At 39.3% G+C, this 16,351-nt stretch overlaps 2 protein-coding genes across 5 annotated transcripts in view; one reads left to right on the top strand and one right to left on the bottom strand.

Annotated features, from left to right (window-relative positions):
* Positions 1–16,351, bottom strand: part of LOC126416231 (serine palmitoyltransferase 2) — a 475,563-nt gene that overhangs the window by 90,553 nt on the left and 368,659 nt on the right. For all 3 annotated transcript variants that reach the window (XR_007575420.1, XM_050083838.1, XM_050083837.1), the window contains 2 exons: positions 3,647–3,839; positions 3,152–3,346 (listed from right to left, as the gene is read on the bottom strand). Coding sequence is in view for 2 of the 3 variants with exons in the window: in XM_050083838.1 (XP_049939795.1) it covers positions 3,152–3,346; positions 3,647–3,823 (372 nt within the window). In the remaining variant the exon portion in view is untranslated. Of the gene's footprint in view, positions 1–3,151; positions 3,347–3,646; positions 3,840–16,351 lie in introns of those variants that run through there.
* Positions 4,036–16,351, top strand: part of LOC126416230 (reticulon-1-like) — a 427,388-nt gene continuing 415,072 nt past the window's right edge. For both annotated transcript variants that reach the window (XM_050083836.1, XM_050083835.1), the window contains exon 1: positions 4,036–5,401. In XM_050083836.1, coding sequence (XP_049939793.1) covers positions 4,204–5,401 — 1,198 coding nt within the window. In that variant the 5' untranslated portion in view covers positions 4,036–4,203. The remainder of the gene's footprint in view (positions 5,402–16,351) is intronic.

Genomic DNA, 16,351 nt, shown 5'->3' with positions numbered 1-16,351 from the left:
TCTTTTTGCTTGCAAGCAAAAACAGTGAATGTAACATCATTTGCGCCACCTCTTACAAAGTAGGGACCAATGGCCTTTGTAGTTTAGTCCCTTTAACACCCACAAACCAACCAAACATCTTACAAAGTATCTGATTAACTAAATCCAGAAATTGTAAATCACAATTAGTAACTGAAGTGACAACAATGCACTTTGTAAACATGCCCGTTTTTCAGTATGTCGATAACTTACCATTTGACAACTATCAGTGTGAATGTTAAGCAAGTGGGAATATTACTAAAACCAGTAATATTTTTGAAGATGGTAGTTTCTGTATTAAATGTGTGCACTTTCAACAAAAGCCATATTACATGTATATACATTGAATTACAGTAGTTATATAGCCTTTAGAGGCCATTGCCTCTTTTAATGTATAATTTACCCTATTCTTCATCCTTTAAGGTTCTCCATCAGGTTATATGTTATGTCTTATGGATTAATTAATACACAACAATGGGGATAATTGTTGAGATCAGTAAAAGAAGATATACTATACACACAGGCTGATAACACCATTAACATGGTGAAGATTTGTGCCTTAAAATATGAGCAATGAGTGACATCATAAACAACATTAAAACATTAGCCATATTAAAACCAACAATCTAAAGTCTCCTACTCAGGAATAAGTGATTTCGGGCAGGAAGTTCTTGTTATTAACTCCTTCAAACACATTATAAGCTTAAAAATATCAGCCCAAAAAAATTGAGTAAATATAACAAAGTAAGTGAATAGGAGTTTTTGTTAATAGCATTCATGTAACTGTGGAATGTGCAAAATTGTTATCAGACAATACGCCATACACCTCAAGCTACACTACTGGTCAGTGTCACCAGCATCTACACTTAAATAGACAGCGTTTTTTTCCTGTGATGCAGTCATATGTTTTGCTAACTAACAACCGAAGTATCACTTTCCACTCTAACTTAGACCTTGGGCTACACTACAGGAGCCCATCAGCATAACCTTCACTTTGTAACACTGGCAACGTCACTGGTCAAAGCAGAATAATAGTATCATGATCTTCGACACATTAATAATCTACACCAGACCAGCCCAGTCTAATTAAAAACACAATCTAACCTAAGATCCAAAACAAATAAATGATGTTTGATAAACAAAAGTTACTAATGACATCTACAACCAAAACATATAAATAAAAACACCATCTATGCAACAGATTACTGACTTGCGTTGTTCATGATACCCTAATTGTTGCTGTTCCCTAAAGACTACACATATAGAAATAACACGATATGTTTCAATCTGAATTTTAACACACAGTATGGTATAGAATTCACATGAATGCTTCTCACAACATGTTGGAAGCTAGGGAAATTTGCAAGTTCACCACAAAGATAACTATTAGATCACCAGAGCTTACTGAAAACAAAAGTGTCAAGTAACGCAATAGGAAGTTCATCCAGTCAGGCAAATCTGGCAGAAGACATAAATCCTTTACTATAACACAAAGAAACGTTTCCCCCTGGGTTGGTAGTGTCCAGAAATTGTTCACTTCTTCAAAAACTTACCGTGCATTTTATGATTTTGGTTAAACAAATTACCAGGGTTTTTCCAGTATTTTAACTACTTGTTGGTGCTTTTCATACATTGAACGTTAAATCCTCACTTTGGATACATGCTTACTATAATGCCTGTCCAGAACCCTAGTCAAAATTAAGTATCAATTTGTTGACAGTTAATACTTGTCATTCTTTGGCGAGCATAATCAATACAGAATAATTCCCCAGTGGTAACATATTTCCTGTCCCAAGCAGCCTCGGGAATAAAACACAATAACTATTTTTTATGATGAACATTTTACACAAATCAATTCATTGGAAGGAAGGTTATAACTTATATAAGTTGTAGTTTTAATCTCCCTGTTATAATTTCAATGTTATACAACTATACACGGAAAGGAAATTATACTATAAGCAGGCATATAAACTCACTCCACATTAGTTTCAGTTACAAAACAGTCACTCCCACACTTTTAATTATCACAAAAATAAGAAAAAACTAAACATTATTTGGTTTACTATACAGCAAACAATACAATTTTCTTCATACCTGATGTACATTAGACTGTTTTAGACTTAAAGAGCTGCTGTGTAATGAGAAACCTCACTTCGGGGCGACGGGATGCCTTCTTGTATGTCCTAAATATCCACTGCAAAGCATCAATATGCAGGGACCTTATTTTTCTTAAGAAAAGTATGTTACTTATGATCTGACTTCTTGGAACTTAAGAATGTCACATATAAAACTCCTGTTTTATGAGAGTATATCACTTCTATGGATTATGCCACACCCCAAACTTCACATATTCTCAATTACCAAATGTTCCCCAGTAACCTAAACTCTCTTGTAACAAATACTGTTTTCCAAGATAGTTCTTTTCTCTAGAGGTAACTAAATTTTGATATCTATAAATGCCACTCAAGAGTTCCTTAAATTTAAAAAGATATACAACATGAAATCACTGCAATTCATTACCTGCAAAGTGATCATTTGTTAAAAGTGCACAATAATATGAGATTCTGCACATGCAAAAATGTTTTTCGCTCTTTCTTTTGAGGCGTATGTAATCCATATTAGGCTCCTATACTTATAAACAATGGTAGTAACTTGTGATTCTTAAAGTTTTGAAATCTATTGCAGGAGTTTACCACATCTTCATACTGCTCGTAAACAGAGTCTCAGAACACACACTTGCGTTGCAGTATTAAAATGACAAGTGCAACTTCGTATTTTACAATACTTCTGTATGAACCTACAAACTAAAAACTACCTCCTTGAAAGTGGAGACTTTTTAAGGACAAGAAAATAATTCAGAAATATCTACTGAAATGCAGCACAACTCATTCTACGTGATACACCTTGACAGAGGTCCCAATTTGTGTAAAACGCCGTTAAAATCTTCAGGATTGTAACCCAGTGTATCAATCATAACCATTAAAGTTTCGGGTATAACAAATACAAGTAAAGCATTCACAGGCACATTGATTTCAGGAGTGAAGAATAACACTGCTGTCACTTAGCTTCTGCTCCTGAAGGCAACACACATCTAACCTAAATAACCTACCATGCCATTTCATACTATACATACCTCTCTGTTGCTTTTCTCCTTGGCAACTTTTGGCGTGAAAAAAATTTGGTTGAAATAGCCGAGAAACATTAATAAATAAAATCCTATAAATGTCATAATGGCTGTATATAGTGGCACCTGTTCGAAAGACTCTTTCGATCTTTTTGGCTTTTCCTTACTAAATAATTCATCCACTTTCTTGACATCTTGCATATCCTGTAAAACAAACAGTGCTGCGATTAACAGTTTTCAGGTGTCGGTAAAATTAGCAAAGAATCAATCACAGAAAACAAACACCGGTATGACACCCATACAGTAACAGGAAAGCAACATAAAAGTCACTACAATGTGGTGTTGTTTCCCATAAACCTGCTCCGCGGTGACAGAAACGACGCGAAAATCTTATTCTGCACTTATCTGCAACGCGCTACATACTGACATGTGAAACTTCAAGTCCTAAGATGAAACCTCTTTAACTTATAAATATTTTCAAAACACACAGTGTACACTACTCACCCGAATGAGGCCATTTTTCCTTTCCGTAAATACTGGTTTCCCATTTTGTTTACATACGTCGTATTTTTCTAGCTTTACATCTTCTTTGGCAGAACACACCACACCAGCAACACCATTCGTGGCCATATTTGAAATGAGTGTGGTGCGCGTGCGTCGATCGCCAGGGTTGGGCGGCATAACTTTGTGGCTCTCACTGCGCAAGCGTAATAATCAAAATAACAACTGAAAGTATGGATAAATTTTAAGTACAAACTAAACATCACTGTCCATTCAGTACTAAAATAATCTATTAATTATTCATTATTTCATAAATATTCTTTTGTTTTGCGTGAATATGTATACTACATAAAGTGCTAGTGTGGACATCGACGCATCTGACTCATCCTCTGGATTACAGAGTGTGTGAATGAAATTGCCGGCGTTCGGTTGTGACATTTGACAGCTTCAGGTTAGCGGATGTGCAGTTCCGTTCTGTAACGTGAGTACGCCGAGTGGATAGTGATACAGTGACCGAACGACTCAGATTTCGCCAGCTTCTGAAGTTTTAACGACCAAAAATGGAAACCTCTGCTACTAACGTGGAAAAGGATAAGGAGCATGCCAGCGACATCGTGTCTTCGGCAGTTTCCACTGAAGCAACGGGTATGCGACGAGATCATGAATCTATTGATGATTTTGAGCATTTAGAACCCGAATCTTCTCCTTTGTCAGAAACACCCGGGAAGCATAGTTTTGATGTTAATCAGGACATGAAACCCGCTGTCAATTCTGGTAAGGATATTGTTTCTTCTACTATCGTTGGTAAAGCTGAAAACAACCAGAATTCTTCAGAGTTTTCGCTTTTGGGTGATTCAAAGGTAGGATCTGTCGAAGCCGGCAACACGCCGGAGACACTTGAAGAAATTCCGCAAGCTGAGTTTTCAAACAAATTGATAGATTTTGAATCGCATGATGAGCAGACAAAACTCAACCCGAAGTTAAACATGGAGCCTGAAAAATCCCTCTTTGGAACGACTGAATCAAACAAGCAGGCTCCCGAAAACTTGTTCGATCTACCCACACAGAAGGGTTCTGGTCTAGATTTATTTAACAGATTTGAAATATCACCCAAGGGGTCTGATGCAAGTGCTATGTCCCAAGCGTTTATGGAGATGGAGAGAGGAGGGATGCGGGAAGAGAAAAACTTAAGAAATGAAGATATTCTTCAACCTGAAGTGCAGAATATAGAACCAAAAACAGACGAATTACCAAAACAAAAAACTGAGGAAAAGAAGCCAGCGGAGCCAGAGTTTCACCCAGCTTTTGCACACCTGAAAGATGAAGCCCATGATGATGACAGCTTCAAAGATACGGATTCCATACCAGAACAAATAAAGGCAGAAGACAAATTCAAAGATTTTCCAGAAGAGATACACGCTTCAAAGCAGGACTTCGGTTTTCCAGAACCTAATGTACACGGTGATTTTCATGTGCCGGCACCAGCTACAAAAGGCAGTGAAGACAATTCTGCATCTGACAGGCTAGAGGACAAAAAAGTTAAAGAAACAAAGCCAGATGACAATGTAACAAAGCATGACTTGGAACTTGGAATTCCTGCCAAAGTAACGGGAAAACAGAAGTTGGAAGAAAAATCGCCAGTCAAAACCAAACACGAAGTAGTACCACCCACAATTAAGTCGGAAGCAAAGAAAACGCCCCCAAAAGTCGATGATGAGCCTGTAATAGCACCATTCGCATTGGCATCAATTGGCTTAGGTAAGTGAAAAGTTTTTCAATGTTTACTGATTTTTGATTGCTGTCAATGAGTTGTATGTGCGCATCCTCTCATTTCGCAGGCAGTACTGTCAAAATTTACCCCGTTTTTCTGCCCCACTTTTTTTTAAAGTTTTTAAGGGTTCTAAAATTTCTCGGATCTGTTTCCATTGCACTACCGGTTCTGTGAAAGGTTTTCTTAAGTTTCTTTCCGCAAATAACCCTCCTTGTTATGGTATAATGAAAGCCTACAGCTCTGCGTCTCAGTATAAAAAAAACTTTTTGTATTATACATCTACATGTGTTAACTACACCAGTTCGTTGGCCTAAACAAATTCAAAAAGTTTACTTAAGTCTAATGATGTATAGACCTGATTTTAGTATTTGGGGCGGGAGGGGGGGTGGGGGGGGAAGAGAGATAGATTGGTTATTTCTTGCATCAGGAGTGCCATTAACTTGGGTATGGTAAATTGACAAAGACTGCTACACATCTACCAAATACTGAACAGATTGTTAAGTTTTGTGGTTGTCAAAGCATGTGGTAGACTACTAAGCAGTTCCATTCTTGTTTGTTGAACTAAACGGTTTTTAAACTGACTTTACCCTTGGTACAAATTGATGAAATGTCTTGATGGCTCAAGACTGAAGCTGCCACTATGAAATTTGATTTTACTCTTTCAGGAATCTATTATTGCTTAAACAAACTACATGTGACAGCTTCAAAGATTATGACTGTTTATTTACTAACATAGATTATCTCATTATTAATAAATGTAATAGTGTGAATTGCTATTTTGAGAAAAATCTTAATTATTGTGGAGTGATTCTGCTAATGTTGCAAAGTATGTTTTCCTTTACACTTTTTGTATGAACCAGTGCTATTTTTTAAGAGCTAAGTTCCAGAATTTAAATATGCATTATAATGTAGCTGATCTAAAATTAAAAAGAAGTATGACAGCTCAGAAAGTTAAAGCTAACTAGAGAAACTCTGTTAACAAACTTTGCCTTGACTGTTACTCAAAATAATTTGCTTGAAAAAGCACTTTCCAAAAAATTTACTGTTAGATATCTCTGTTAAGAGATTAGCTGATACTTCATACATTATTTTAAAGAGAGTTGTTCAGTTCTTGTGGTAACTTCTGCCAAGTGAAAGAAAGAAATTTCAAGTAACACTTGTTTCATGAATTTATGCTCCATGTATACAGCTGAAAGCTTCATTGCATGGAAATTGTTAGAGGAGGCATTTATCTAGAAGTAGATGTCAAAGGACTGATGGGTGGCGATGATTTGTGGCATACTTGGCTTTCTTCACATTTGTACATGGAAATCTATTTTCGTGAACTTAGAAAAGTCTGAGCTTTGGTTCGTAATGTTGTTACAAAAGTTGAACCATAAGCATGTAATCATCATAAAATTGTAAGATAGAGATCTGTCATAGGAAACAAATTGAAAGTGTAGATGCAGAGTATAATTATGTCATACAATCATTACACATACTTCATAAATTGGCCAGAATTTTCACCTTTGTAAGGCAAATAATCTTGGTTGTAAGCTATGGGATCCACAAGCACAAAATTACCTTCATTTTTGGACTTGATTGAAATTTGCATAAAACTTCAGGTTATCATCAACCTAATGGAGACATGCCAGTCCCTGCAGATCATTGCATTTTACAAGCACAGAAACTTCAAAATGAGTTCCTAATTGTGATAGCAATTTTTAACAAACAAGCTGTTGTGTTGTTTTTCACTCTCCCCTTTTGAGTTTTGTGGGATCTACAGTATCGTATAAAAATACCTCAACTGAAATATGAATGATCTGTGCATAAAAAATAACTAGCCTGGTGCCTGTCCCACCACACACACATATATATATATATATATATATATATATATATATATATATATATATATATATATATATATATATATATATATATATATATATATATATATATATTACTGCCTTTATTGTTCTGAATGTGATTTTGGAAGTGGCATTGGACACTGTGGTTGTTTCAGTTCTACTAGTGACAATAAAAAAAAGCGCAACAAAAATCACTGGCTTGCCCAAGCGTTATACATTTCGATGTATCACAGACTTCCCATGCCATACAGTCTTATCTGAATGGAACTGAAACTCTGTTATCATGTAATGATTTTCTGAAAATTACAATTGTATTAACTGGGATCCCCAAATGTGTGGGATTCCAGAGAGCAGTACCTAGTCTCTTGCCCTATTAAAAAAAATACTATTTCTGATTTAAATATATTGAAGTGCCCTTTGCACTCTCACTTCAGTATAGTTTCCAGTCGCCTATGACAAGCAAGGGCTCGAGTTAAAAAGTGACTAGGAAAAGCAGAAGCAGGTGTTCAGAGAGTATCGTATTGTATCGTTATCAGATAAATGTCTACCGTCAGTATTGCGGGATTAAAACAGTCTTCTATAGCGAAAACCCACCATGAAGGACATTGGTCTCACTTTAATACTTCTGAATACGCGCCAGCGATATGCTTATGGGCCGAATGTTGTGTAATTCTAGTTATAACGCGTACAAACGGTATGATTTGTCGATTGTGCTGAAACGTTACCGTTTGCATCCTTAAGACATCTCGTTGGATTTTAGTCTACAAATATCTATGACTCATTCCGCTGCGCACGGGATTTGTAGTCATCGCTGCGTTTGGAACTTACACGACAGCTAGGTCTTACTGCGAGGTGCGAGGGAGGTGGTTGTCTGAAGAGCAGTACTCGATTGTTGGCTGTTGATCTACATATTTATGGAACACTGCATGATAATGACGTGCACCACTATTTTAAAAGTACTTTAATCGGCTTTCATTTTTGCCGTAAGGTGGTACCCTAAAACGAGGACACCTGTACTGATGACCTGAGGGGGATGTCTGTCTGAAATCTCAATGTGCAACTTTGATTTAAAGTTTATGGCGCTTTGAAATTGCTGCTGGCGAAAACAGATGGAGGTTAGCAATAACCGAGACGCAGGAATATTTGTCAAGCAATTAATCAACAATCTGTTTCGGAAGTGAAGCATCCGGTTTTAAATTTCAGAGAGCGATGAAACATCCGAAACATGTCGTCAGTACCTTTCAATAAACGGATGAGAATGGAGTCTTCGCAAGTGCAAACGACAGTGAGGCACAATTGACATTCTATTTCGTCAGTCAACGGTAGTTGACGAACAGCAAATATTCTACTGTTAAGTGCTGTTTTCAGAGAATACGCGTGCTTAAGTCACATCCATACATGCACCTACTCTTTCGTATATAATCTCTTCACTAGTGGATTAAGGCAAATTTCGCGATGTAGTTCTTCAAAAAGGACACGGCCAATTTCCTTCCACCTTCGTGTCCTATATGAAAATGTGCCGCCTCTAATGACGTCGATGACATACCATTAAACCTCAATCAGCCCATATAATCCTTTTAGTTTTTGTCTTCAGAACAGTAAAATTGTCACGGTAGTTTTGCGACTGAACTAGCCAGGCACGACTTGCGGCCTGCTGTTAGAGCTACAGGTTTGCATTTTATCCTTTTTCCAAACAGAACAGAATTTATTCTGCAGTCTTCTTGCGAGAAATGCTGGATCTCCAAAGGATATGGAGAGGGAAGTGCGGTGCTGGCATATCGAAACTGTCCGTCGAGTTGTGATTCGTGCCTGCATTGATCAGTAGAAAAAGGGCGTTACCGACAAAGACAATACTTTTCATCCGATACATGTCTGGGCGCACAGTATCAAGAGCTTTTCTCGGGTATTCTTCTATCTACCTTGCCGCTTTACTGCATTGGTTTGCCTGTGAGAGATATGCCCGTGTACTCATTCATAGGATTTCTTAAAAAAGGCAGTGCTGGAATCTTCAGTATCTGCAGAAACGAAGTGATTCGTAGATGGACTGTCAACACGCCTTCATACGCGCAGTTTCTCGAAAATTGTACTGTGTTGGTTATTGAACGAGCAGAATTCTTGGGGAAGTAGGCTGCGTCTTTTTTTTATTTATTTTTATTCGTGTTTGGAAGTAGGCTCCCGTCAATCCAACCTGTTATTCGTTTGACTGACTAACAATACTAACGACTTTTTATTTATCGAATACCTTTAGAAACCTTATCCAACAGCTAGGTTTATGTCCTTCATTAAACCTTTCAAGGCACTTACTCCAGTGTGGAGGTGGTACGTCTACGTAAGTCTCATACGAGTTGCGAGTTTTCAGTCTATCGGCTTCCGAGGGCAAGAAAAATTTGATTTTCGGTATTTCGCATCACAATCTGCTCATTAAGAGGTATATTATAAGTTTAACACAATAAGATAAGTATTGCAGCTAGAAACGGTGTTTTGTCCTGAGGCTGCATAAATAACGCCGCGCAAATACCAGGACTGTATTCATCCAGTCTTTGGGAATGTGAACGTCGCAACTTCCAGCAAACTTTACATTAATTTCAAAGGTTTTCTAAACTTTTTGACGCTCAGACGCTTAACGTCGAATATTTAGCACATTAACTCCTTTATAAAGTAATCACAATTTGAAACCGTGTTTTATTCATGGGAGTTAATCTTCCAGGAATGGGGCATTACTATTTCTTTGCTAAGGCGGGAAGAATGTTACTTCCGTAATATCCCAAAGGCTGTATATAAGTCGCAACTAGGGACAAGTCGTGCAATATCGTTGAATACACGTATGTGGGGGTTCACAATATCGAGTTACTGACATTCGAGCAGTGTTGAGCATGGTAGAGAGCGGCGCTGTCGGTTCGCAGTTGCCGATCACGATGTGTGGCTACGTCAGCGAACAGCTATGCTGCCCTCTGATTATATTCACACGCGCCAGTTAACGTGCGGTATTGATTTTGCTTTGCAGGCCCGCAGTAACCCTATCGTTTTTATGCTTCTTCCCACTGCTGGCTTCATACGAAGTGGAGTTAAATCTACATCTACGTACAGGGTGTTTCGAAAATGACCGGTATATTTGAAACGGCAATAAAAACTAAACGAGCAGCGATAGAAATACACCGTTTGTTGCAATATGCTTGGGACAACAGTACATTTTCAGGCAGACAAACTTTCGAAATTACAGTAGTTACAATTTTCAACAACAGATGGCGCTGCGGTCTGGGAAACTCTATAGTACGATATTTTCCACATATCCACCATGCGTAGCAATAATATGGCGTAGTCTCTGAATGAAATTACCCGAAACCTTTGACAACGTGTCTGGCGGAATGGCTTCACATGCAGATGAGATGTACTGCTTCAGCTGTTCAATTGTTTCTGGATTCTGGCGGTACACCTGGTCTTTCAAGTGTCCCCACAGAAAGAAGTCACAGGGGTTCATGTCTGGCGAATAGGGAGGCCAATCCACGCCGCCTCCTGTATGTTTCGGATAGCCCAAAGCAATCACACGATCATCGAAATATTCATTCAGGAAATTAAAGACGTCGGCCGTGCGATGTGGCCGGGCATCATCTTGCATAAACCACGAGGTGTTCGCAGTGTCATCTAAGGCAGTTTGTACCGCCACAAATTCACGAAGAATGTCCAGATAGCGTGATGCAGTAATCGTTTCGGATCTGAAAAATGGGCCAATGATTCCTTTGGAAGAAATGGCGGCCCAGACCAGTACTTTTTGAGGATGCAGGGACGATGGGACTGCAACATGGGGCTTTTCGGTTCCCCACATGCGCCAGTTCTGTTTATTGACGAAGCCATCCAGGTAAAAATAAGCTTCGTCCGTAAACCAAATGCTGCCCACATGCATATCGCCGTCATCAATCCTGTGCACTACATCGTTTGCTAATGTCTCTCGTGCAGCAACGGTAGCGGCGCTGAGGGGTTGCCGCGTTTGAATTTTGTATGGATAGAGGTGTAAACTCTGGCGCATGAGACGATACGTGGACGTTGGCGTCATTTGGACCGCAGCTGCAACACGGCGAACGGAAACCCGAGGCCGCTGTTGGATCACCTGCTGCACTAGCTGCGCGTTGCCCTCTGTGGTTGCCGTACGCGGTCGCCCTACCTTTCCAGCATGTTCATCCGTCACGTTCCCAGTCTGTTGAAATTTTTCAAACTGATCCTCTATTGTATCGCTTTTCGGTCCTTTGGTTACATTAAACCTCCGTTGAAAACTTCGTCTTGTTGCAACAACACTGTGTTCTAGGCGGTGGAATTCCAACACCAGAAAAATCCTCTGTTCTAAGGAATAAACCATGTTGTCTACAGCACACTTGCACGTTGTGAACAGCACACGCTTACAGCAGAAAGACGACGTACAGAATGGCGCACCCACAGACTGCGTTGTCTTCTATATCTTTCACATCACTTGCAGCGCCATCTGTTGTTGAAAATTGTAACTACTGTAGTTTTGAAAGTTTGTCTGCCTGAAAATGTACTGTTGTCCCAAGCATATTGCAACAAACGGTGTATTTCTATCGCTGCTCGTTTAGTTTTTATTGCCGTTTCAAATATACCGGTCATTTTTGAAACACCCTGTATATACTCCGCAAACCACTGTGAAGTTCATGGCAGAGGGTACGTCCCATTGTACTAGTTATTAGCGCTTTATCTCTTTCCGTCCGCGACTCGTGGTCTCGCAGTCGCGTTCTCGCTTCCCGAGCACGTTGTCCTGGGTTCGATTCACGGTGGGGTCAGGAATTTTCACCTGCCTCGAGATGAGTGTGCACATTAAATAAGCCCTGTTAATTTGATAGTGGTCCCACACACATTCCAGAGTGGCTCGCACGAGTGATTCATAACCAATCTCCTTTGTAGACTGATTGCATTTTCCCAGTATTCTGTCAATAAACTGAAGTGTACCACCTGCTTTACCCACGACTGAGCATGTGAGAGATCATTCCATTTCATATCCCTACAAAGTATTACACGCAGGTGTTTGTAGGAGTTGGCCGATTCTGACTGTGAGTCATTGACATTATAGTCCTACGATATTGCTTGCGAAGCGCACAGTTTTAAGTTTCTGAATGTGTGAAACAAGTTGTCAATCGTTGCACCACATTGAAACCTTATCGAGATCTGACTGAATATTTATGTAGCTTCTTTCAGGCAGCATTTTATTACAGACAACTGTCATTTGCAAAAAGTCTGAGGTTACTATTAATTTTGTCCGCGACGTAATTAATATACAGCCGGCCGGTGTGGCCGTGCTGTTCTAGGCGCTTCAGTCTGGAACCGCGTGACCGCTACGGTCGCAGGTTCGAATCCTGCCTCGGGCGTGGAGGTGTGTGATGTCCTTAGGTTAGTTAGGTTTAAGTAGTTCTAAGTTCTAGGGGACTGATGGCCTCAGATTTTAAGTCCCATAGTGCTCAGAGCCATTTGAATTAATATACAACATGAGCAAAAAGGTCTCAACACACTTCCCTGGGATACACCGAAGTTAATTATACGTCCGACAATGACACTCTATCCAAGATAACATGTGTCGTCCTCCGTACCAAAAAGTCCAGTCACAAATTCTGTTTGGTACCCCGTATAATCGCACTTCTGAGAATGATTATAAATGTGGTACTACTCGCCATTCAGACGAACAAAGAGCACAAAGAAAATGTGAACAGAAGCCAAGCGAGATCATTCCGATAGCTTTTTGCTGAGGTAACTGCCCTTTAAAAAATTAGCTGTCAGTCACTTTATCCTCTGCCAATCGGAAGAGTTACGTCATCCCATATGGCGTCCTTGTTTGTAGTGCGCTGCAGCCGAAAGGTAGGGATCGATCCTGCTCCGCAACACAGTTGTAGCTTGCCAGTCATGTTCAACAGCAGTCTTGTACCATCCGTTGTTTTTAGATTGTTTCATTAGCTTTTAGCTGCACAGTTTCTCCAGGATACTTAAAATGATCGTCTGTTTCAACACTTCCAAACTCTGAACTTAAAAATAATCAGGCACTAAATCTATGTTTGTTATTCCGTACCAGAATAAGCAGTACGAAATCTAAAATTGACGGACAGCCTTGGAAGGGAGCAGTATCATCGTTACCACAACACGCGGAGTCCAGAATGGCTTCCCCAGAGACTGAGATTCAAAATCCGTTTAACCTACAGTAACGGTTTGCGTAGCAACATCGTAATAGCTTCATCACTTTACGACTCAGTTTTGCCACCAGCTTCCGACATCGCCCTGTAAAATTAAAGTAGTGTACTGAGAAACAGCACATCAGGAAAACAAAATACAATAATTGCTTTTGTGGCCGCAATTGCCTTCCGCAGCTGTCTGTAATAAGACTCCTGACGTGGAAGAACTATAATGATAGGGCTCCGCTATAACAGTTGTCATATTGGATACTTTTATACTCCGACCAGTGGCTTTATAATGCTTTTTAACAGCATTTATTCTTCCATTAGCTATCGTTAGAGCCACTGAAACCTTATCTTCAGACGGTTGGTGTCTACACTTGGCACTTCACATTTATACCAGCTGCATTTAGTCACTGGAATCGCAGCGCTTCAATCCCATCTGCACCTTGTATAAAATGTGAAGTGCTGGCTGTATTTACCAGCTATCTGAAGATAAGTCTTCAGTGGTTCGGAAGCTACCTAATGAAAGAATAAGAATTTTGAAACGACCCGGTGGCACTATTAATTAAAAGCACCCGCTATTGTTTAGTGTCCCTAATGGATGAGATGAAAAAGAGCTAGTGTCAGTCACCACATTATTCTAAACTGGGCCTAGCCAGCTTTTCTCATGGTTCTTTCATAGCGTTTCACCCGGCTGCAGTTGTTGAGGCGAGATCGATCATAAGTGAACACCGCCATAACTTCCCCGATGGTAACAGTAGTCCAGTGGTTCCACACCAGGAGATGGATACCCCCCTGAAGTTCAAAATCAAAAGCGTTCAGTTGTTTCGATAACAAAATTTATTTTTAAAGTCTCGTTACAATTATCACTGTTTCGTATCTGTTACGAATAAATTATCATTAATTAAGTTTTTCAAATATTTGCATTAACGATGTGGAGGAGAGTACAGCTTGTGAAAAGAATGTAGGAACATGATATGCCCTGTTCCCCACGTATTCCTTACTGCACATACGCTTCAAAGCGTGCACCTGTGACAGCGAAATTAAAACATATGTTTCACCATCTCATGAAAATACATTCACAGGGTTGTGTGTATAAATATATAGTGGTTATCACACTGATGTAGGATCTACAAAGTAGCATTATTATTATTATTATTATTATTATTATTATTTGTAGACACAAAGCATTGGCAACATGAAGTCTTCCAATTTATGCCAGTTCATAAGTGAAGATTCCAGCTATCTAGTGATTGATAGTAACTATAGTGCACGACTTTTAACTTTGACTTTAAATGGGAGTGCAGGGTGTGGATAACTAAAGTGTCGCTGAGGTGAGAGTTGGTGTAGGTGACGCGTCTTTGTAACAAATATCTACCCGCAATGTGGAGAGCTTCCTTTCCTGATATAGATAGCAAGCACTTACTATGCACTGAGAGTTGCTACATCGTTCTACAAAAATTGTTAACGTAAGAACCAGTTATTGTTGAAAGAAAATTATTTTTCATTCCAAAGCGTAGTTAGGCGTTAATATTAATATTGGGAGAAAAGGGGGTACTAGCTAGGGCTTCTAAAATTTGATCATGGTTTTAAGGAGAATGACTAACATCTGACCATGAGTTTAAGGGAGATTTGATCTTAATAAATTTCAACTCTACAACTACATCGCATTTTCTTGGAATGAGTGGCAAAGACAAATGTCCATATATTTTCAAGAGCAGCGTTTCCGTATCTACATCTAATGCAGTATGTAATCTGAGAATTTGGTTTCACCAAATGCTTCTCTTCTTGAAGCAGCTTCAACACAGACTTATGCTTCCTATAATTTAAATTTCTGTTATCTACACAGTATGTATTGCGGTTGTTTACATCTTAATTGCGAAAATTCAGTGAAAACTTTATCAGACTGAGAACATCATTAGTTGTCTCATCAGCCAGTTCAGTGAAGTCTATTTCTTACAGTATCTTCAGGATCAGAATACCTTACAACCTTAGAGAACATCTTGTTTTTGTGGTTAGTGGCATCGGCTGCAGTAGAGGAAAAAGTTTCTTGATTTAGCTGCATCTTTAAAGCATCAATGCAGTTCTGAACACTTTTTGGCGCGAAAACCTTTTTCGGTATTGCTTCTGCTTAATTCGACGATAGTCATAATCTTAGCCAAATTAGAATCATGGAAAACATCCTTCGATAATTTATTTCCACAGTCTGTACATCTGTAACTGATAATATGTTTTAAAGTGTGAAAACTATTTCTAGCTCACCTGCAACGTTGGTAATGACCTTGCTGCCATTACAGAAGTATTTGAGTAAATTTGAGGACGCCTTCACTTCCTTTTCGTTTAGATTATGAACTTCTATGAAAGAATGTTGGCTGCTGTCGGGATTGCCCATATGAGCGATGCTGAAGTCACGCTTACACAGCACACACTAAGCTTCTGTGGGTCAGCTGATAAGTAAATAATTCAACGAGTATGTTTAGACACAAATGTCCTTACACGGTGATTTTTGGAACGCGTACAAACTCTAGGGATTGATCGATGAGAGGATACGGAGCAAAAAACGTCCGATGAACTTCATGTCCGGAAATGCAGGGTTCCCTATCCTAGAAACCATTTATTCAATCGTACTTTGTTTCAGAGACTGTGGTTTAATGCGCGCTGTACCATGCAGTCAAGTTACAGTATGCTTGGTTTTCTCCTAGAGGGTGGTATTGTTCCTCATACGTCATGCCCTAGCGCCCTCTTCTGCGATAATTCGTAACGTTGTGTCAGATTCACTTCTCGTGTTGCCTCTGCAAGTAGTGGATGTGATACAGCGTTGTACACAGTGGTTCCGTATTCGAATCGAGAGCAAGGTTGTATGAGACCTGTCCCCGCCTACAGCAACCAGAGCGTTCAATGTTTTCAACAGTGTTTCGCC

This window comes from Schistocerca serialis, chromosome 8, assembly GCF_023864345.2.
Source record: "Schistocerca serialis cubense isolate TAMUIC-IGC-003099 chromosome 8, iqSchSeri2.2, whole genome shotgun sequence".
Taxonomy (NCBI): domain Eukaryota; kingdom Metazoa; phylum Arthropoda; class Insecta; order Orthoptera; family Acrididae; genus Schistocerca; species Schistocerca serialis.
Note: the sequence above shows the minus strand (reverse complement) of the source record. Positions and strands in the feature narration are given on the sequence as shown.